This window comes from Sesamum indicum, linkage group LG6 (assembly GCF_000512975.1).
Source record: "Sesamum indicum cultivar Zhongzhi No. 13 linkage group LG6, S_indicum_v1.0, whole genome shotgun sequence".
NCBI classification, from domain to species: domain Eukaryota; kingdom Viridiplantae; phylum Streptophyta; class Magnoliopsida; order Lamiales; family Pedaliaceae; genus Sesamum; species Sesamum indicum.
In genome coordinates this window covers 2,957,257-2,979,764 of record NC_026150.1, presented here as the reverse complement: position 1 = coordinate 2,979,764, position 22,508 = coordinate 2,957,257, and the positions used below count along the sequence as shown (strand labels likewise).

General features: G+C 36.1%; 1 protein-coding gene and 1 pseudogene across 2 annotated transcripts; both read right to left on the bottom strand.

Annotated features, from left to right (window-relative positions):
* On the bottom strand, nucleotides 127-3,966 carry LOC105163490 (annotated as a pseudogene).
* Nucleotides 8,724-20,978, bottom strand: LOC105163488 (CLIP-associated protein). Of its 2 annotated transcripts, XM_011081849.2 has the most exons (21): nucleotides 20,507-20,978; nucleotides 17,515-17,670; nucleotides 17,320-17,382; nucleotides 16,513-16,581; nucleotides 16,177-16,342; nucleotides 15,671-15,832; nucleotides 15,303-15,400; nucleotides 14,799-14,873; nucleotides 14,646-14,714; nucleotides 14,484-14,569; nucleotides 14,287-14,404; nucleotides 14,023-14,121; nucleotides 13,597-13,942; nucleotides 11,630-13,398; nucleotides 11,341-11,442; nucleotides 10,639-10,743; nucleotides 10,466-10,540; nucleotides 10,322-10,390; nucleotides 10,124-10,192; nucleotides 9,344-9,445; nucleotides 8,724-8,932 (listed from the first exon to the last, which is right to left on the bottom strand). In XM_011081849.2, exons 1-21 carry the CDS (start codon nucleotides 20,837-20,839, stop codon nucleotides 8,771-8,773), a joined length of 4,293 nt encoding a protein of 1,430 aa, XP_011080151.1. In that variant the 5' UTR covers nucleotides 20,840-20,978; the 3' UTR covers nucleotides 8,724-8,770. The 2 variants fall into 2 exon arrangements, with proteins under 2 accessions (XP_011080151.1, XP_011080149.1); XM_011081847.2 differs by having other exon boundaries at nucleotides 10,322-10,540.

Below are 22,508 nucleotides of genomic sequence, written 5' to 3'. Positions count from 1 at the left end.
TCCTGTCCTGCTATATTTCTTCTGACAAATTCTTGTAGTCTCCGGGCCAGACATTCCAAAGATACAAAAACAGAGCTGATGTAAGCTCTTTGCATTAGCGTTCTGGTGCAATGCTGCTCCAATTGTGAAATTCCGTTCTACCTATTCGACCCAATATGATCAACTGAATCACTTCTTGTCCTTGGCAGAAGCCCTGATCTTCCTGCCTCTCGATTCAGTTAAAGGGATTACACAATTCTCGAGATATATTTCTGCCCCTCCATGCCGACAGTAGGCTCCAGGCCGGTGAATCCTGTGGTGTGTTATGAAAGTTTGACATTGCGAGATGCACTTCAACCAATCCAAGGTAAACTGATATTATGGTAATAATTACACGATAGTACATGCATTTCAGTAGCCAGCAGACTGGTCACTACTTCTCATATAGTTAGAGTTGGACAAAAGCCTCCATCTCCATGAGCGATATTCCTTGAAAATTAACCTGCAATTGGACGATCATCTGTTACATATATAATCCCGGTCCCCAACTCGTGCGAAGTTCCTATTTTTACACTCACAACTCCACTTGAACAGCCAAAAATATTCAAGAACCTGTAATTCAACATATGATCCCATACGAGTTGCTGAGAGACAGTGTATTGGATTCATTTCATACCCGATTGCTTATTGCCAGGGTTGCCAACTTCTTTACTGCTACTAGGCTTGCCAGCATTCTGCTGTGCCACTGCTTGGTTCTGCAAAATGAACGGACAGAACTCATCAATTGAAATAATGATACGTCAAAGGGGGAGGTAATTTGCTATATAGGAATTCAACTTGCCTGTGGTAAAGGTAATGCTTGGTGGAAACCAATAAACTGTTGATATGGATCGACAAAGTTTGGCATCGGTGGCTGGTTTGGGTTGTGGGCAACAAGTGAATTTAACGTAGGATCACTCTGGTTATGCGCCAGAATCCTGGAAGGATCATGCTGCAAATGAAACGCTGGGATGGGAAATCGAGGACCCATTTGTGCTGCCACTGATGGGTTTGGCATCACTGAGCCTGGTAGTATAGATGGATACGGCACCATTGGCCGGTTCATGCCCATTCCCATCGACATCAAACCCCATGCCCATTCCCATTGCAGGAATGTACTGCTGCATGCCAGGGTACAGCATCGGGACCGTGCCATATCCCATGGACATCATCTGCAGAAACAACAGAATAATGAGAAAAAAAGAATAAGCTAAAGGACTTGATTTGTCAAGTCAAATACTCGGTGGTACATAATGAACAAAGGCAGGGTTAAATCTACCTGCACTTGCAGTTGCAGTGATTTCAAGTACTCAATTGCCTCGTCCAACATCGAAGCTTTATCTGACTGAATTTTCAGAAGTCAAAATGCAAACTTAGTATAAAAGCTGAGGTTGAATAGTAGACAAACAGTTAGGCTAAGGTAAAATGCAGAGAGTCAAACCTTGTTGCAACGAGGTATGAGTTCCTGCAACGCCCTCATCTTTTCATTAATTCTATCTCGACGCCTCTGCATAAGGTGCATTGTTTAACATTATGAACTGAATAAACATGATCTAGAAATAAAGCATAGTCTACAGACCCTCTCCGATAGATTGTGTACTTCTGCAGCTCGAGACCTTTTCATCGATGTCGACATTGAACCATGACAACATTGCTTCTTAGCTTCACCGGATTCAAACTCAATATCCTAAAACAATAGATAATCAAAGCAACTCATGTCAACGGAGGCGACATATCCAAAATTGTGAGTTCGAATCCTATTTATATTATTGTAGTTTTCTTCCATGGCCCAGAGCAAGAACAACTCACCTTAGTTATCTAAATCTATGCTTCTAATTATAGTTGGGTAGGGGATTAAGCTTGTGTAGTAGTATAATATAGATCCTGATACTGTATAATGCGTCGATGATTCTTTTATATAAATACTGATTTATACTATTGATATTTTTACGTTGGAACTGTGGAGAAGTGGTGATATGCAGCCTATACACGTGGCACGATGCAATGCACGGACAAACATGATGGGCAAAACTAGGAGTGTCGTGGTGTACAGGCACGTCTGATGCTGCGCCGAATGCTAACATGCATATGCAACCCCTATACTTTTTGAATGTTAGTCTGTTTCTGGGCTAAGGAGGGTGGGAGGGTGCGCACGCTACAGGACAAAACCCTCATAAGCACACGTTAGACCCCATCCCTGCGCACATTCGCTACACCGATACCTATTCTTTTTTTCTTCTTTAACTTATGTATATAGATATATAATAAAATAGTACTTCTGTTTTGAGAATTAAATTAATATGAAAAGAAAAGCAACAAATAACGGCGTAAGGTCGTTGCTCACCTCACTCTGACCCTCGTTGTCGTCGGCTTCTCTGGCTTTCCGCTTCCGGTCCTCCGCCGTCGAAGAAGGCTCCGGCCTCTGATGAGGGGCGGAGAAACTCGCTCCTGAGCCGCCCGGTGACGACGTCACCGTGACCTCACAAGCAACGGCACCCAATTCCCCGCCCTCCGCGGCGGTCACACCCTCTCTGTTCACCTGCTTGCTTCTATCATCCTCCATCGTGTGAGAAACCCCTGACCGCTGTGCCACCATTGGAGATTCATTCGACTCCACTACGGTCGAAGTGGTCAGCGACGGCTTTGATATCGGCTCGTTCCTCAGCAGCCTCGAGAAATGCACGAAATTCGGCACTCGACTGGAACTTTCAGGCTTCTGTGTCGGCGGTGGAATAGGCGGCCGAGATGGCGCCGGCGGAGGCCGGATCTCAGACACGATGCGAGGGGGGGCGACGCTGGCGATTGGAGTTGGGGGAGGAGGAGCGGAGCAGAAAAGATCAGTGTACAAATCACGTTCGTAGGAGGAGTCATCAAGTGGATACTGAAGCCAAGATACCATCTCATCCTCCTGCATAAACACATGCTGCTGCTGCTGCTCTTCGGTGCCGCCCGACCGGATCTCTCTCTCCACCACTTGCTCAGCCGGAATAACAGCATCGCCGCTTCTACCGCCGCCAACAACCGGTGTCTTCTTCGATGGTCTCTGGACCACAACTTGGCCATCTTGCCATTGCAGCTCCATAATTTCTTCTTCACCCCTATAATCGAAAACACAAAACCTCATCACACATAATTCGCCAATATACACACCAGTATTGAAATTAAAATAGTTGGCCCAAATTCAAAACCTTACACAGTAGGCTTTTTGCGGCTGGAGAATACAGAAGCAGGAAACAAATAGTCCTCCTCCATCTCATAAAGATCCGGCACGTAGTGATTCATGGATCCTCTCCTCTCTTCACTTGATTAAACAGGTCAAAATTCAATCCCCAAACCTACATATGGATAGATTCACCGCCCTATTACAGAGTTAATCATGGTTGGTTCTGGAACAGAGTATAAAAAGAGAATATGCCGACGTTGCCACCGGTACGCATGAAACCTCTTTGTTTCTTGTTTTCTTCTGAATTTGAACGGAGTTGAGGCTGTTTCAGTTTTTTGTCAATAACTCGGGAGGATAAGGTGTGTCTGAGTCTCACAGCTCGGATTGTGACACTGTAATAACACATCAAGATAATAATTGCGGGGGGAGGAGAGGAGAGGGGTGATAGCATAGAAATGCATCGGATACAGTGTTTTTGTGTCGCTGACACATTTCCCGACCCCCCATTTCACCACAATGTTCCCCACTTGTCATTAACTAATCTTTGGCCTTTTTCCCTGACATGAGATGCCACCACCTCTATTCATTTCACAATTTCGTGTTCTTACTGCGGTGTTTCAATTTCTTTTTTCCTTTTTCTTTTTCTTGGAGAATTGGAAGAAGTGGGCTCGGAAATGTTACCGGAGGATGTGATGAATATTTTCTCCCGGGAAGCTTTTTTGGTTTGGTTTATAACGAATTGACACTATACACATGTGTGTGTCATTAGAGTTTGAATACGATTTGTCCAATAGCTCGTCATCAATCGGGTCGATTTGAACTTGCACGCATAATTAATAGTTTGTGATTGTGACCTCAGCTATCATTTTTCCATACTCAAATTAACGAAATTCAAGAGTGGGTATCAATGGGGTACTAAACCTTTAATTTGTTAGGCTAACGCTTCACTCAGTTCAATCATATAAAACTGACATACAAGATTGGGCTGCGTATACGCAGACCCTCATTCTAATTTAGAGAATGGGGTGTGTTTACTGGATTATTGGGTAATTTAGGGAAAAGTTTCTCCAAATATCTTTGAGAAATAACAAAAAACTCATTCGAAAACCAAAAAAACTTCTTCCTTGTTTGAATTTCAGTTACTTATAAATTTATTTAAATATTACCTAAATAAAGAATATACCATCAGTCATTTGATTGAATTGATATAAACTCTTCTTAATAGAAGAGAAAGTCTTGATTCGAACTTAGATTTTTCCTCTCAATCCCATTGTCATTAAAAAAAAAAAAAAGAAAGAAAGAAAAGACATGAGGCATCACTCTTTTTAAAATATTAATATGATTATATACAATTTTTATATAATTTAAAAAATTATATTTAATACTTTTAATGTTTGTTCGGTTAGGAGCAAAACCCTTTTATTATCCCACGCCTGTGTCCAAGTTTGTAATAAGTAGTGTCATAACATGATGATTAATAAAAAGTCAAAATCATGGGATGGTAAGGAGGGTAGGGCAGGTTAATTAGTGTGAACATGCCTCAATCATTCATTCACTCCAAACAATTTTGTATTTGGAGCGAGGTGGTCACATCAAACATTTTGTTTCTTTGCTTTATTTTACTATAATATTTTGAATAATTGCTTATTACCTTCGAATCTACATACGTGTATGCCTTAGACTTTTCCCATATCGGTTGACTTCTTAATTCCCGAGAACTCTTTTCCTTATTAAAAGTAAATTAAAATAACTCTTTGTTTTTTTCTGTCAAGTACAGTGGTTTCTATCTTCTCTTTTTCTGGGGGTGTTTGCTTTCTTATTTACTAAAACAAATTACTTTTAATAAAAAAAATTATTTTAATATATATGCACACAATAGAGTTAATTATATTTAGTAGACCTTTCTAAAAAAGAAATTTAAAATTACACATATCTTCCTTAAAAAGATTATTATTTGCACCCCACCCCTTTTTGTTAGGAAATAGACGAAAAATACTAACTTTAAGTATTGTATAAATTTGCAATTGTCTCTTATTTAATATTTTTATGTGTATTTTTATACTTGTAAAGGAATAAATATAATATTCTTATATATATGGAGTAAGTAAAGTTAACATCATTGTATTTTTTTTCCTTATAAATATAAAATTATTATATGTAAGATAAAATAAAAAAATTATGTAATTCTTTTTTCTAATATTAGCATTTTCGTTCAAATTCTGATAAAAAAAAATCAGGTATAAATAGTAAACGTAATTCTAATTTTTTTTTGGAAAAAGAGTGTAAATTTATATTTTGAACCCTATATAATATTGAAGCTTGAGCATTTATTTCAACGTTTAGATGTTGAGTCTAGTGCATATATCTAGCTGCATATAATTGATTAGTGCTTAATCCTATGATTTAACACCTTATCCGAATACAGATTCCTTTGTAATCTTAATTAATGCTAATAATAATAAAGTGTATATATAGGATTAATGGGTATATATATTAATCTAATAACAACAACAACTTTTGAACTACATTTTTTAAATTATTAAAATTACTGTGTTTGGAGTAGCATTGCATTCTTAATTATGTCTCTGTCTCTCTGTCCCTCTCCCTCTCCCTCATATGTATAAATATAAATATGTGTGCTAATTGCTAATATTTATTTGTTGAGAAGGACAATTAACGGTATAAACGGTCTTTAATCTTTATTAATGGGTGGAGGGTATGATTAATTAAACACCTGAAAGTAGCAGGCCTGTTTAATTTTAGTGATGGTGACACAAGTTTCTTTATCAATATTTTATTTATATTATTTTCTAAAAATCCTCAACATATATGTCTCACCAAGTTTCTAAAAATCTAAAAAATTCAAATGAAAAATAATTGTATAGTTTTTAGATGGTGAAGTGGACATTACTATTTTATCCTTGCTAAAATATTTTAAAATATAAAAAAAAAAATTTGAGGGTGGGTAAAATCAATAATTCATAAAAATATTTATATAAAATTTTAATTTATAATTCAAAAATGGAAATGTGGAGTGCACGATAATGCTTGAAAGGGACAAAGAGAGCTGCATTTATCATTGTCACCCAAACGAGACCATTATTTGACAATGATGATTGATGAGTGACAATAATTCTTTTTTTTTTATGTCTATAATAATGCAAGCACACCAAAATACGCACAATACACATAAATATATATATATATATATATATATATATAACACAACATTTTATTTTTAAATTTTAAATCAAACAAGTTTGTCTGAAACATCGTAACGTTGTTGTATGAAAAAAGTGCAAAACAGAATTTCAAGATTTATATTATGGCAATCAACAAGTTCTGAGACGGGGTGTGTCACCTTCAACATCAAATCAGCTTCAAATTTGTAATGCCAATCTAAATAAAGGACATGTGAGATCATAGGATCCATTTACTAAAATTCAGTAATGAGATAATGACTTAAAGATTTTGGCTACAACTAAATTTCTTTAATATCCAATAATAAGATATGATTTGTTGGGCCGAATACATACACATGCAATGTTTGAAAAATATCAGACACATAGATTACCAGTCTAGTGCATGAAATGTTGGGTGGTAGAACTTTAGTGGTTTTCCTTGTGGCCCAGTCCCACTAGGACAATAAAATATTCTAGCTTCCATTGGTTTCATTTAGGATAAATTACTATCGACACTTTCTTCAAGTTATGTCTAATTATGTATTTGTTCTTTGTAAAATAACGAATGCACCCCTGAAGTTGTAATTGTAATTACAAATATATTTTCTATTTTGTTGTAAATTTTCATAAATACACCTCTTATGATAAATTTCATCGACACTCGTATATTTTGCAAAGAGCAAATGTATTTTTGACCTAATATAAGGAAGGTAACTTAATAATAAGATGTTATTGCATATTTCCCAAGTCACTCTCCGCTTCTTGAGCAACAAGCAACAAAGGCTGCCTCTGAAAATGTAGAAAGACAATAAGTATTTCATGAATGGAGGCACATCTCAATTACACTAAACTGTCTTACCTTCAAGGATAACTCCAGCACTTTGACCATGCCATTTAACTCCACTACCAACCTACTCATAACATCATTAGGGGCATTTGCAACCTGCATCACAAGGCTAGCATTTAGCATGATGTAATTATACACCCACATTCTATTATATATAGCATCCCTAAAGTTTGATTTCGTCTCCGTCAATCAAAATCACCAAAATTTGTTAATATTAACAAAAAAAATCTATATTAACTCCTTCTTGACTTATTACTAACTTATTGCAGGTCAAATAAATTTTTTTATAACCAAACTACCTTCATAAGTTTCCACGCATTAATGCATTTGAGAAATTTTCACTAGTTTAGTTTAAAAAAAAAAAAAATATCTGACTTGCAATAGGTCATAATCAATCAATCGAGAGTAATATCAATTTTTTTGTAAATATCACCTCGAGAGTAAAAAATATTATTAAATATTATAAAAAACTTTTATTTTTATTTATAGAACTTTCTAAAAAAATTCTCGAGGTTCCATATTTGTTTGGAACCTAGGGTCTACAAACTTTTATATTTATATAAAATATTGTAATTTTTTTAGTATTTCTAAATTCATGTTGCCTTTGGCACTTTATGCTTTGTTTTTTTAATAGTAACCTCTATTATATAGCCATTTAAAACAATGAATTTTGGAAGACATTCATTTAATGTACATCTCATGATTTTTTCTAAAGATAATAAATATCATATAACTTCGTCAAAGAACATAAAACTCAAAAATACAAGGCATTGTACATGATAAGAGAGAGAGAGAGAGAGAGAGAGAGATGGGATTTATTTTCAATTGACTCGGGTATAGAACTAATTATTCATGATATCAAAATTTATATGTGCACTATTTATCAAAGTTTAATGGGATAAGATTAAATTAAAAATGAAATGCTGACAACTGAATTAGATAGCACGAGATATTTAAAATTGTTACCAAGTGGCAAAGAATATTGGGGGATTTTCCAATTTTGGGTGTGGGTAAAAATTCTAAATCATTAGCAACTATAGTGCTGAAGAATTAGCACCATGCATTTGCAGCTTATATGTATCTTTAACTAATTCATCTGCATGACCAAAGTGAAACAAACCTACCCATTCATATTAAAGTTAATATCGATCTTCTAATAAGTGCACTAATTATTTTTTCAGTTCTTTCAATTTAAATATTACTGTAATTATTTATGATTTGAAAGTTGAATAATATTACAAAAATCAATAAAACGCCAACATGAAAAGGAAAGCTCACACATGGCCCATGGGCTTCAACCGAGAAACAGATGAGGGGAAAAAGGAATTTTTCAATTATCGCCACAAATTAGCATCACGACTCCTACACACACTCAACTACAATTATCTCGACTCCTCTGACCAAATGGGTCAAAAAAATAGAATGAACCTTACAGAATGAATTGCAACACCAGCTCAACCCTTTCCTAGGATATTTCACATAATATACAAAAAGGCACAAAAGTTGAAAGATCAAAATTAACAATCCCGAAATACAACACAACCAAACTAAAAACACCCATCATTGGGTAGTAGCATCAATTGGGGTACCAGTCCTAGCCTGGGATATTCGGTTCGCGTAAATCGTCACCAACCTTAGTTGTGTGCTGTTAAGACCCTCCAGATATGGCAAAAATGCTTTCCCCAGCATGATATAAATGTCAACTAGACAGAATACAACAGTCTGCAATCACATGCCAAATGGGCATAAATTCAGATGCAGTGGGTGTTAGACTATAATCCAAAAGGAAAAAGGCGGAAACGGTAAACGTTTTGATGCTGCCAGCCAATGCCAGCAGCCTTCCGTGATAATTCCACATATAATCAGAACTAATGAACGGTTTTGTTTTTAAGCTAGCAAATCAGTAGCAATAAAGTGTAGAAACAAGTTTATAACAATTAAAGCTCCAGTTTGAACTCACCAAATGTCCCACACAAAAAGTTAATCGGCAAATATATTGTGATTATGCTGAAAAATAAATTTCTTTTTTCAAAAACAAAACTCAATTAGAAGGCAAACTACATGTTAAAATTTTTAGTAGTTTTGTTTTGTTTTGTTTTCTTAAATAAGTAAACAAAGAATGATGATGCTCACCTTGCGAACATCAGCACTCTGATTCCCAAATGCATCAAAGAGAGCTGGCAAGAATGAGGGCAGTTGAGCCATCAGTTCCTCTTGGGACAGTCGGGCCACAAGCTGCATACAGAAGCCAAGTAACATAACAATCCTCAACAGGTCGGAGTTGACAAACACCTTAGGTTCCACATCTACCCTCACAAATCCTCAAAAGCAAATATTTGCAAATAGTCACCGATGGGGACACTGGTTCTACAGATTTTTCATGGAAAAAATAATAACAGATCTTGAGACTGATCCATAGCTATAACCCATATTCACCATTCAGGAAGTAAAAAGATTCTCAGTCTTTTGTATACAAGAACAAAATTAAGATAGACAGACTGTTATCTTATACACGAGATAAATAATTAAAAAAAAGGTCTTTTACACCATAGCTAATAAATGATCAGCTCAAGCAGCGCAAGTTATTCTGAAGATATGATGAATGATATAACAGATAGACAGACATGTACAAATTGCAGGATGCGTTCCTACTTATGAGGAGGGTATAGCTGAGAACTTTCTATCCAGCACAGCCTCATAGAATAGTTAAGATCCGTTAAAAATATTGGCAATTCAGTCTTATGTTACCAAGTTATATCCAGAATCACCAAATCAAATGTAACATGAAAGATCCCCTAATGGAAAAAGACAAGGAATCCAAAAATATAAGACTGTCCTTTGCTGTTCTTTTAAGAAGGAAATTGGAAATTGGCCATTGCTCTTACAAGCAAATAAAAGTCTGAGAGAGTTTACCTTTGTCAAACAGTTTATGATTGTCATGAGAGTTTTCTCATCTTCAGTAACAAGAGAAGGAACAATAACCTGCAATAGTGATGGACAAAAATACCAAGGCAAGATCAGAAATCAAAACCTTTGTTACATTAACAAATGACTAGAGGAAGTCCAAAACAACTGGTATCTAGTTATAAAAGGCCATTCAGTAGTCCTTACACGTAAACATCTAAATGGGTCATATTGAGACAAAAGTATAGTAAAGCAATACTCTGATTTATTAGACACCTGCAGAAAGCTGAAACAATAAGACTGAGAGAAGACAGTGGGGAGAAACTGAGTTAGTTCAAGAAAAACTGATACTTTTTGAACACTGTCCTTTGTCACATGAAGCAGCTTTTCAATCACAATCTCAACAGAATCCTCCATCGAATCTTTCTGCAAAAAGTAAGAAAAGCTCATGAGGATGAATGAAATTGCTAGAGAGGGATATCTTTGGTTTACATAATCTAAAGTTCACACATATGTCACCAGACCTGATTCTTCAACATTTCAACAATCACTGCAAGAGCCAGCTCACAAATAGTTGAATCAGAATCATCCAGCACTTCAAGTATAGCCGTTAATATCTGATTGAAATACTGAAACGTGCAAATATTAGCAACGGAATGCAACTGATGCATATTAACTAGCTACAGTAACTACAAAAATGAACAATAAATATATTTTTCAGCATCAGCAGAAAAGGTAAAACTGCCTCCAATAAAGGACTCCATGCCAAAACATAAAAATACATAACCTAAGGGGAAGAGATACTATTAAGTAGCTAGAAACAACCCCGCTGAGGCCCCCCAACCCACCCCCACCCATCCCAAAAAAAAAAGGGTAAAAGAAATCCAAGACAAAGAAAGGATAGCATAAAGAAAGTGAAACAGATGAAAATTAATAGATATTATCATTTAAATGACATGAAAAGAGGATTTAGTCAAAGGAATTTGACTACTATGAAACATGCTCACATGAAGGAAGAGAAATAACTATCAACAGGTTAGAGGAGTCAGGAAGTTTGGTGCTTGTTTCAGTCATACCTTCCAGCCCCTCAAAAATGAAGGAAAGATGGGAACCAAATATAACAAAACTTGGAGGTGCAGCAGCCTAAAAAGAACTAATATGATACTGACTGCGAGAATAGAAAGGAAAGGCTGTAAAGGGAGATATAGATTGGACAATCAACATACCTTGCTCCAAATAGAATCATCATTAGATAAAGAAACTTCAAGCAACTGCTGAAGTGCATCATGCTTGTTTGCTGTAACACTCTCGTCGTTCCCTTTACAAATCTACCAAGAATAGGGACAAAAGCAAAAAAAAATAAGAAAAGAACAGAGATGGGAAACCTCCAGAATAAAATCGGCATGCGTATATAACAACAGCAATGGGAGATATCCGGATACAATTGAGGGGAGCAAGCAGGATAATTATAATTGGCAGAATCATTTGAGGAATGACAGGACGTTAAAAACTCACCAAATGAAGAATCTGGGGAATGCTTGGTGCCGCTGCTTGTTCTGCAGCAAAATTCACTTTCAGATCAGGGAATTTAGGATGATTTAGTGTCACCTTGGACGAAGTTTCATTATCAACTTCAAAGTCCACAGACTTTAGCAGATGGTTGGTACCAGTCAGAGTATCAAAACGTGGAGCTGAAGAGGTCTCGATATTTGCAAGGCTATCTATTGACCAAGGTTGAATACTGTCAGAACTGGTAGTAGAGCCATATTTCAAAGTTTGGTAACTTGAAGTAGGAATATCAGGGTTTGTTTTAGCCTCAAGCGCATGATGATGCAAGTTCTCCTGGGCATCACCAGATGTTAAATTACCAATAGAGCCTGTAAGATGGGATGCATCTTGAAGAGAACTCCACTTTCTACCACCACCACTATTGACGGAAGCACCTAAATACCTTCCAAACAGATGGCTCTTCCTTGACGCTCCCATATACTCCTCGTCGAAGGATGTTGCAACCACATCAAATAAATCATATGAGGGCTTGCCACGTTTCTCTTTCTTGCTTTGCATAAAGTTAATCAAGTCTACTTCAATACGAGGAGTATACTGCTTGAGGGCTCGTCTCAAGGAACTCTGTTCTTCAACCAATAAGCCAAGGATAAAATTTAATACTGCTACAGAGTCAAAATGAGTATACACAGCAATCATGCATGCTACGGCTGTTTCTTTCAGTTTTGTATTTTTATCATGGACCAATGGCGTCAATTTTGCGAGCCATAACTTAAGGACGCCAGAGTAGGCAGAACCCTCAGAATTTGTTGCATGCTTGTTAAATGAACCTATAGCAAACTCAATAACAGCCAATTTTGCCTTTGGAGAACGCTGTTCATCCAATGAACGCAGTAAAGCCGGTAGAAGGGAATCAGTACCATATGTTTTGCCAACCATAGCCAAAGTAGTTGAGCAAGACTGCCTTACTAATTCCTTTGGATCTACCAAACGCGAGAAAACTTGGGGTAAAATCCTTTCCATGTAACCTTCAAATGGCTTTCTGCAAGCTGGAATAAGATCCGCAAGAATTGAAAGAGCCGCCTGGGCAACTTTATGATGAGGGTCATCCAGATGCTGGAAAAATAGCTTCATGACCTTCTCAAAACTCTGCATGATTTCTTGGATACCTCTTGGGCCTTGCTGTAGCAGAGAATGAATATAATTAAATGCAGCAATCCGGGCACTCCAATTGGAGCTAGCATTGAGCCCTTCAGTCAGAGCTTCGTGAAGAGAAGCTGGACCATCTGAATAACTTGATTCCTCTGGCAAGGAGAGCTGACTGTCATCAAAGCTCCTTCTCCTTCCCACAGACATTCGTCCTGCTGCATTCTTTCTCAGAAGAGGGCGCTGAAAATTCGGTATGTGATTCTGTGAGTCCCTGTATGGCATGTCTGAATATTGCCTATCAGCATGAGAGTTCATATATCGCCTTGATTCCCTAAAACCATCATTTTCTTCACTAGATCCTCTTTCTTGTGCTTTTTCAGAAGCCCTCTTGGCCGAGTAAGTGGAATGTACTGATAGAGGGTCACTAACTTCACTGCTATGACGTGATAATCTACATGAAATTTTAGAAGCCTGAATTCGGGTGATGATATCAGACATCATCAAACCTCCGTTGCGAATATTACCTTTAGATATACCAGGTATTGTATCTACTAAAGAGTTTGCAAGACTACTAGAAGCTGGAATAGCAAGGGGAAATGGTGGATCATGAGATGATGGTGGGTCAACTCCTGCACTAGGGGCAAGAAAATGAATAGCTACCCACACAAAGATTACAACATAATTAGCATAGAATTTTGCTGACTACATTTTGTTGACGACGTTTGGCAACAGATTGACAAGACTGCCAAACCAAAGACAACTGGTTTTCGATTGGAGAGTATAGTTATGAATTAAGCCAAAGTAGAAAGTAAATGCAACACAAATACCTAGGTCCAAACTGGACGATCGGAATTTCTGAGTTATATCCAAACGCTTCAGCGTACTTTTTATGGCAGGGACCTTCTGTTTGCTTGAGTGTAGCACATTTTCCAGACTACGTTCTGTGCCTTTACCCACAGACTTCGCTTGTGAGGGTACTAGTCTGGAGGCAAGAGATGTCCCTGAAGGTAAACTTGCACTTCTATCCATCGGAACTATATCAGAATTTCCATAACCAGGTATACTTGAAGATACAGATGTCTGAGGGTCAAACGACATGTTTGAACTCCTCTCATGAATGGAAGGAGAGGCATTTCTTCTGTGCATTCCTCCTCCATACTCATCATTTATTACCTAGAAAAGTACTATTTTGTTCATAATTCTGACAGTAGTTGAAGGGCGCAGAATGAAAGTTCACAATAGATAGTATGTACCCTTTGAACAACAGGATCAAAGGACAAAAACAAACGGCGAGAGCGTTCAGGCCATGTTTCCGCAAACATTCTATAACACATCCTTGCAGTAGATCGTACCTGTTGAGTTTTATGTGTCAAGGACATCCCAAGGGGGGGAAACAGTAAAATTATATTAAAAGTATGAGGTTAAAATTTGGCCCAAATGATAATTTGCCACAGAATATGCAAGTCACTCACCATCCCTATAAAATAAAAGAGATTTTATGGACACAATAGCTATACCTCACTCATCGCATCAGCAACGCAACATCTAATAAGGTCTTCATAAAGGTCAGCTGAGCGATGTATTTCAGGTGCATCAGCCCAATATTCAAGGATTAGAAGAGCATACTCGCAACACCTAATTTAGTAAATAAAATCGTTACTGTAAAAGCACAAGGTTAATTATACCCATAACTTAAGAGGATAAAGAACTATACCTCGCGCGGAGCACAGCAGCACGGTCATTCTTTGCACAGTCAACAATCCGAGGAAGTGCACGGGAAACTTTGCAGTTGCGCAACATCTGAAAAATCAAAATTATAATGAATCAAAGACATACTATGAAGTAAAACAAGGTAATGCAGAAAATAAAGCATTACTGTTTTTATGCAGTTATCTGCAGATTCTGCAATTACGAGCACTGTTATCACAACAAGCTTGAAAAGGACCTGAGTTACAGAGCAGAAAGTGAGAAGCAAAAAGCATGGCTATCTCTAACCAAAAAGGAACTACACTAGAGAACAGCTCCTCACCGGAATAAACATCTCAGCACATGCCTCAAAGTCCCGCAAGAGATCTTTTGATAAGAAGCTTAACAAATGGCATGCCTAAAAGGTGAATAAGAACAACCACTCAACATCTTTAGAAAAATGACATTAAAAAATTGTAGGTATGTTCAATATATGAAGAGTAACGCAACCACCCAAAAAGAAACGTTCTAATAATAAAACATACACCCATACATTTGTTCCCCTTGTGAATCATATGATAAACCACTGTCATGCCCTTTCATTATGATAGATTTCCAAGAAGCATAGGATGGTGAACTATAGAAAAGTGCATGAAACAGAATAATAAAACACTTAAGCAGACTTGACTAGGATGCGGAAGTTAGCACCTCCGACAGAAAACACTGAGAATAAAGTTACAAGAAAAATTACATATTATGAATAGGAAAAGCCATGTCTGTCCCACTTATTTAATGTAAGTGTGACTGCACTTTGTGAGTCAAGATATGCAATCAACATATGGCCTACCTGCTTCACAATGCTTGATCGCCTATCAGATAGTTGTGTGCTCAAAGGAGCAACCAGCTGCTTAAGAAGCCCATGAAAGCCAGGGTAATCAGCTGCACCTGAATGATGTAACTAAACTATTAAATATTATCATATCGGATCCCAAAAAAAAACATAGATAGATTGCATATGCACCTTCAGTCAACATAAAGTATAAATCCTTTTTACAAATAAATAATTACATGCACAAAAGCTATTAGTTGGTGCATTTAAATGTGTCCGGTAGTTAGGACAGGAAGGCCATAAGATGTACGATGTAGCAGTTAACATGATAATTTAGAAAGAAGTGGCTACCAGGCCTTGAATTGAGCAATCAGCATTCAACAAACCTCCAAGAACAAGCCCTTCAACCCTCTGCATGGCTGCAATTCGGACAGACCAATGTTTATCAGGGACAAGGGTGGAAGCAATCTTCTCAAACTCCCTGATAAGCCCCTTTTCTGAATTGACTTTAATTGGTTCAACAGGTTTCTCTGTGATATCACCATCGGCTGCTCAGAGTCAAAAGAGACAAGAAGTTTAGCACATGGTGACGCTAGTCATCTCTGAACCTGTTGCAAACTGTACATTGAAATGACAGTATTTCACCATCTTGTGTTGCATGAACAGAGAACTATTCGTTGTACAATCAACTTGCCCGTAAAACATAATTTTCAGACATGTCAAATACATGTAACTCATTTAATGAACTAAGCACCATAAGATGCAAATGAGTCAGAGATGTGAAGCAGTAAACTAACGAAATAATAAAGTTTTAAATAAGAATAGTTGAATGGATTTTCATATGCATATACACAATAAACTATATATAACACAGTCCAGCACTTATACCCACCTCCAAAGAGAGAAACCTCACGTGTCAAGCTTCTGGCCTTGGGGCTGCTTCTTTTCAGATTAAGGCTTTTAGGCTTAGTATCGCTAGATGAGTAATTGCTCGAAATAGCCTCCGAAGAGTGAACCTTCGGCTCAATTCCTTCTAATCTGGCATTAATATCTTTTAGCTGCAGCGATTATCATGTCAAAGAGTAAAGGAGAATCCTTTTAAAAGATCTTCTGTTCTGTATTATGCTCAAAATATATGAAATCAATATCAGAAATTATCCAGCTGTATTTTCTTGATAAGTAGTATATCACATAAAAAAATCAAGATAACTGGTAGCTTCATGGTTACCATTGGTGTAGGCAGATAATGTCGGTTCAGTTCTTCATGGAACTGAGGTCCTGCCTGAGTATACATCTCCTAGGAAAAGAAAGACAAGGAAAGTTTTCCTTCAAAACAAAGAGAAGGTAAAGCAGTTGTCGGATGCCAGTACTGTGTTAATTATCAATTAGTCAGAAATCCTTAAGCATTTTGACAGTAGCAGAAGAACTATCTGATTGGGAATAAAATACATAAAGAAAATTCCAAGAACATATGCTGACATATTAATCAGTAATAAAGTAACTCCAACTTATCTGACGCTGGGCTAAGGACTAGAGACTCTTGTAACCAGACATTTCAATATGACAACTGCTACAACAAATACAAAAGTGTAAAAAAGTCAACTAAAGCTGCCAGCCTGTTCCAAAGCTTCTTGAGCAAAAATCTTCTGACCAAATTAGAATCACAAATTGAGGATTCAATCTAAAAGTCTCTTGTCAGACCATCAAAAACTGCCACATACCTTCTAATCAGGGCCTGGATTGAACTAAGACACTTACGTGAGTTCAAACAAAAGTTTGAAATCAGTAAAAATGTTTAACCTAGTGGTTAAGCCATTAAATCCAGACAAGAAAAAGCTTGAAATCCGTGGGGCCTGGATTGAACTAAAACACTTACTTGAGTTCAAAAAAAAGCTTGAAATCAGTAAAAAAAATGTTTAACCTAGTGGTTAAGCCATTAAATCTAAATAAGAAAAAGCTTGAAATCCATATAGTGTCACCCCTGCTTTCCCATTTATGTAACAAAAAGAAACAATTAATCAAAAAATTTCCGGACCTCAATACACAAAATAGCTGCATTCCTTACACCAGGATTTGGATCATTCAACATCTGCAAAATCTGACATCCAAAATGACAACATATAAGGCCACTAATTCCACTTTGGTAATCATGCATGAGCAACAATCTTGTTTCCTACCAAACTTCATCCTGATACGGAAACTGCAACAAGAAATAACGATGTCAACATACAGGTGGTAGAATGGCACGTTGAAGAGGTAGTTCTGTAGACGCAAAGAGACCAATAGCTGATGTCACTGTACGAGCAAACTCTTCACGAATTCTCCAGCTTTTGTGCATCCAAGCATAAGATCCAGCTCTTTCAACAATGATCGTGGGTGAAGAAACCTGCACTAAAGTTAACATTCACAATTCTGCACAGTACATCCGATTCCATGAAAAAGGTCCTAATTTTATAGGCTGCACAAAGGGAATGCAGAACACTCTGATGGACCTCCACAGTCCAAAGCATAGTAGTTAATGGCGCATGGCACCCGCCTTTTTGAAGGACGGTGCAAATGTAAAAAATAATTTATATATTTATATACATTAATATTTTTCGACCAGAATAATGTATAAGAAATTAAAATAAATAAATAATACTTATATTTTTTTCCTTTCAAAAATCAGAGAAGCAATTTCAGAAATTAAAATTTAAATAATATGTAGTAACTCTATATATTATGCTAAACTAAAGCATATAGTTGAATTACTTTAGTATAGCATACTTTAATCAATAAACAAATAATAAATATATGAAAAGTGATAACTTCAATTTACATTTATACTTACTTAAAGAACATAAACTACATAGTTACATTACATAGTATCAGAATCAGAGACAAGATAACAAAAGAATAAACAGAAACAGAGTAAGTCTATGAAGAAAAGAAAAGAAAGAAATGGAGTAAGAGAAAGACAAAACTGAAAAGAAAAACAAAAGAAGAACAGAAATTATCAGTGCCAGAAGAAAAAAGAAAGAAAACTTTCTTGGTGGTGGCCCTGGGAATAATCAACAGCAGAAGACTCGAACTCAGGATACCAATAGTTGTAATTCTCGTGAAATATTATGTTGTAACATGCATGCAGTCCAACAGTCACGAGGGGTTTAATTCGCCTGATGTTCCTTATTTTATTAGTTTTTTTCTTTCTTAAATTTTGATGGGCCCAAGCATAAAAAGGCCTGGGCTTAAAAAGGAGCACCTCACGCGCCCCTCGGCAACAGCCCGGATGGTGCCCAGGCATGCGCCATTAAGTACTATGGTCAAAAGTATAATTGTCTATGGAACATGATCACGAAGCCGCTAACTCATTATCAAAAGATCTTATAATGCGGTTATCAAGCTTTGGGCTTTAGAGATTAGAATGTTGCAAAAGCATGGAATTTAGACTGAGATATAGACACTGTTACAGATCGAAAACAAGCAATTTCCTACTGTTGCTACTGTTCAAAAAAATGAGAAAATCTGACCTAACAACATAGCACAAGAACCTTACAGAATCTCTGGATTTTTTCTTTCTGAAGTGCTCAAGCAAATAAACATTTCAGAATAGGAAAATGCTGAAAAGGTGGCAATGAGCAATTTTTTTCACAAGTACGGCCCTTTTGAAACATACAATAAGCTATCAAACTGTAAGCAGCAAGGATTAGGCTAACAAGCAAGTATACTACCGCCAAAATTGTGTTTGCATGGGGTGGAAAAAGTGTGTAGCAAGTTGCAATGACTACAAAGGAAAGAGACAAAACTACATATTTAATCCCACAGGAACACAAATGTGCAAATTTCAGCTACTTTACGAATGTTTTTAAAACGTCCAAAAATTCGGAAGAGTTGCCCATGCTTAGTCCCAAAAACCCCAATTCCCCTAGTCTTTAGCCCAAGAATGTGGACATGGCTGTTAAATTCAAATTTGGACGGAAAAGTAGAAGTTAAATTGCATTTTTAGAACCATATAATTAGGATTAGCAATATTTTCAGTAAGTCTTAAAATGTTTTTATAAATTATCCCAATTTGTAAATTGGTTTCAAAATTTCTTCTGCACTTCCACAAGATATCATCAAGTTATCCAATTTTGATCTAGATCTCTTTCATTAGAGTTTAGCCAGTCATATGATATTGTCAAATAATATTTGGATTAGTGCTTGTGAAATCAGTTATGTGATAATGTCAAGGGTGTCAAAGAGGTTTGTCTCTATTATTTATATTACAATAAAATCTAGTTAGTTTGACAAATGTATTGTCTCTTTATTAACTGAGACAAGTTTATATATATTCTATATTGTATAGAGGCTATGCAATAGCATGTGGTTTGTTGCTCATTAATCAAGCAACTCTTTGTTAAATTAGTGTTTAATCATGACTCCTCTGGTTCGCAGCAACTTAGTTGATTGGAGAGTTCAATTTATAAGATGTCACTTACATGCTATTTATTTATTTGGGTAAGATGTTATTTACATGCTATTTATTTATTTGGGTAAGATGTCATTTTCAGGACAAATGCTTTCGGAGTATCAAGTTGAATAAGCAGATTGAGCTCTACAAGATGACATTGGAGAATTGTTCTATTCAGTTCAAAAAATTTGGTGTACATCTGAGTTTTGGTGCCCTACTCTACAAGAAAAACATATAAAGATTAGGGTCAACTACGGCAACTGAAGTAGAATCCTTTCCCCTATCAGATGTCGCTTCTTCGCCATCTAAACCCTATTGTCTTCATAAATTTTCAAAAGAACAACATTCCTAATCCAGCTATAGATAAATATGATGACATCTTGACAGAGTAAATTAGGCAGAAACATGAAGTCATTAACAATTCAGCTATAGGTGAGAGGCGAATGCAACATCTATTAGTAATTTAGAATCATAAAATTGTAAACCCTTAGCAGGCATAAACCAAGCGCAACCGCATTCAGTATTGGGTTATTGGAAGGTTGGACGATGACTGAATGGGAGTGGATGAAACCAAAAATAATTTCAATTATTATTTTAGTAAGTAGTTCTTCCCCATCTCACAAAAACCACTCGGCAACGCCACTGTGGTTTACCTTGATCGGTAGAGTAAATCCAAAATCATAAAATTTAAACCACTAGAACCAACCGAAATTTCAGGGAATAAAATCCTCCAGGTATATAATGAATAAGCATCCAGAGTACATTAGTGCATGAAAAATTATACACTTACCTCCATGAGAGTAAGCAGTAGCCTCCTCGCAGCATCCCTGACGGGCTGCTTGGCATCACCCAACCTCTCAACCACCGCAGGGACCAGGGCATTAAAGTGCAACTTAAAGTGATCGCCAGAGAGCACGGCGGCGGAGGCGAGTGCCTGCAATGCCCCCTGCGATACACGAAAATTATTGTCCTTCAAAAGATCTAAGCAGACGTCGACTAGTGAAGTCGTCTCCGATGGCGACAAACTCTTTCTAGAAGCCTCAAGGAGTTGGTGCAGACGCTCGACCCCCGCCAGTCTCTCCTTGGTGTCCTTCGCACGGGCCAACTCCAATGCCCTCTCCATGGGGTATTTCGAGGATTCTGAAGAACACGGTACGTTGCTGTAAAGATGGAATCTGCGGCGAGGGGGATGACAGTGAGTGTAGATGGGCGGGGAACGGGAGCGAGTATCTTGGCAGACCGAAGGAGCGGGGGATAAAAGATTTTGCTAGATTGAAGGAGCGTGGGATAAATTGTGCGTGTGGTTGTGGCGGTTAATTTTACTGTCATTGTCTTCAACATTACATCTTACTTTACAAAATTAATTATTTGGATTGTAAAATATATTATTAATCAAATTAAAATTTCTAAGTTCAAACAAACAATATCTAAATATCTATACTATTATTTAAAAAAAAAAACACATTAATCGTTCCAATTTTTTATTGGCCTATTTTGCACTTTCATTCTTTTATTCTTTAAAAGATAATGTCCATGATAATAATTTAAATATTTTTTAATTATTTTATGAGTTCGAATTATTTGATTGGTAAAAAAATTTATTTATTTATTGTTTTAATTTAAAATTTCGATTAATAAAAAAGAACTATATTTCTATAAAGTCATGATTGATTTCGAGTTGGACTGAAATCATGATTGATATGTAAAAATAAATTTGAGGAAACAGAATAAACTTTAGAATGAATAATTTTGGTATATCAATTCTATATTTGGTACACGAAATTGAATCAAACTTTTCAAATTATTCATTTATATGTTTTTCAAAAATAATGAAACTTAATTTAAAAAGAAAAAACAATAACAACGAAGCAACCTTGTATTGCATAAAAAAGAATATTATTTTGAGATCTTAATTAATTGTAAATTTATAATATATATTATTGAATGTTTTCATATATTTAGCGTACGTGTCGAAAGTACATAATATGCTAAATATGTTGATAGTAATCTTAATAAAGGGATACATGCATTTTTGTCTTTAAATATAGTCACTAATGCGATTTTGATTCTCAAACAATTTAGGGTTGTAATTTTGGTTTTCAAACTTTAATTCTTTTGGTACTCCTGGTCCTTAAATGTTATCACCAAATGGTGGGCCCATGTCAAGGAAATATAAAGAGGTAATCTCCCTTAATATATAATATAAATTATTAATTCGATATAAAATTAGAAAAATTATATTTTTGGTCTTGTAACTTTAGTTTATTAGCACTATTGGTCATGTAATTTACTTTATTTACACATTTAGTCATTTTTTTACGAATTTAGTTTTAAACATCTTATATTTGGTCATTTTCCGGCAAATTTGGTCATATATTGACATTTTTTATCGTAACGACTCATAATTGTATGATAAAAAATATATCTATTACAGTGTAAAGAAGACCAAAATTGTCAACAGATGACTAAATTGGTCAAAAAAAGACCAAATATAAGATGTTTAGGACTAATTCGTATAAAAAAAAAAAGACTAAATGTGTAAATAGAATAAATTATAGGATAAAAAATACTAACAACCTAAATTTATAGAAAAAAAAATGGAATTTTGCATATGGAATTTTGTTTCTGCTCAATTTTTTGGTATACATTTAAGTTAGCAATATTATATTTTTTTAATAATCTAAAACATATATTTTTGAAGCATAATAATAAGACAGTAAAAATGATAAGTGGTGTATACAGTGAAAATTGTAATTTGCACTTGGCAGACAAACTTGGGTGCGACTTTAATG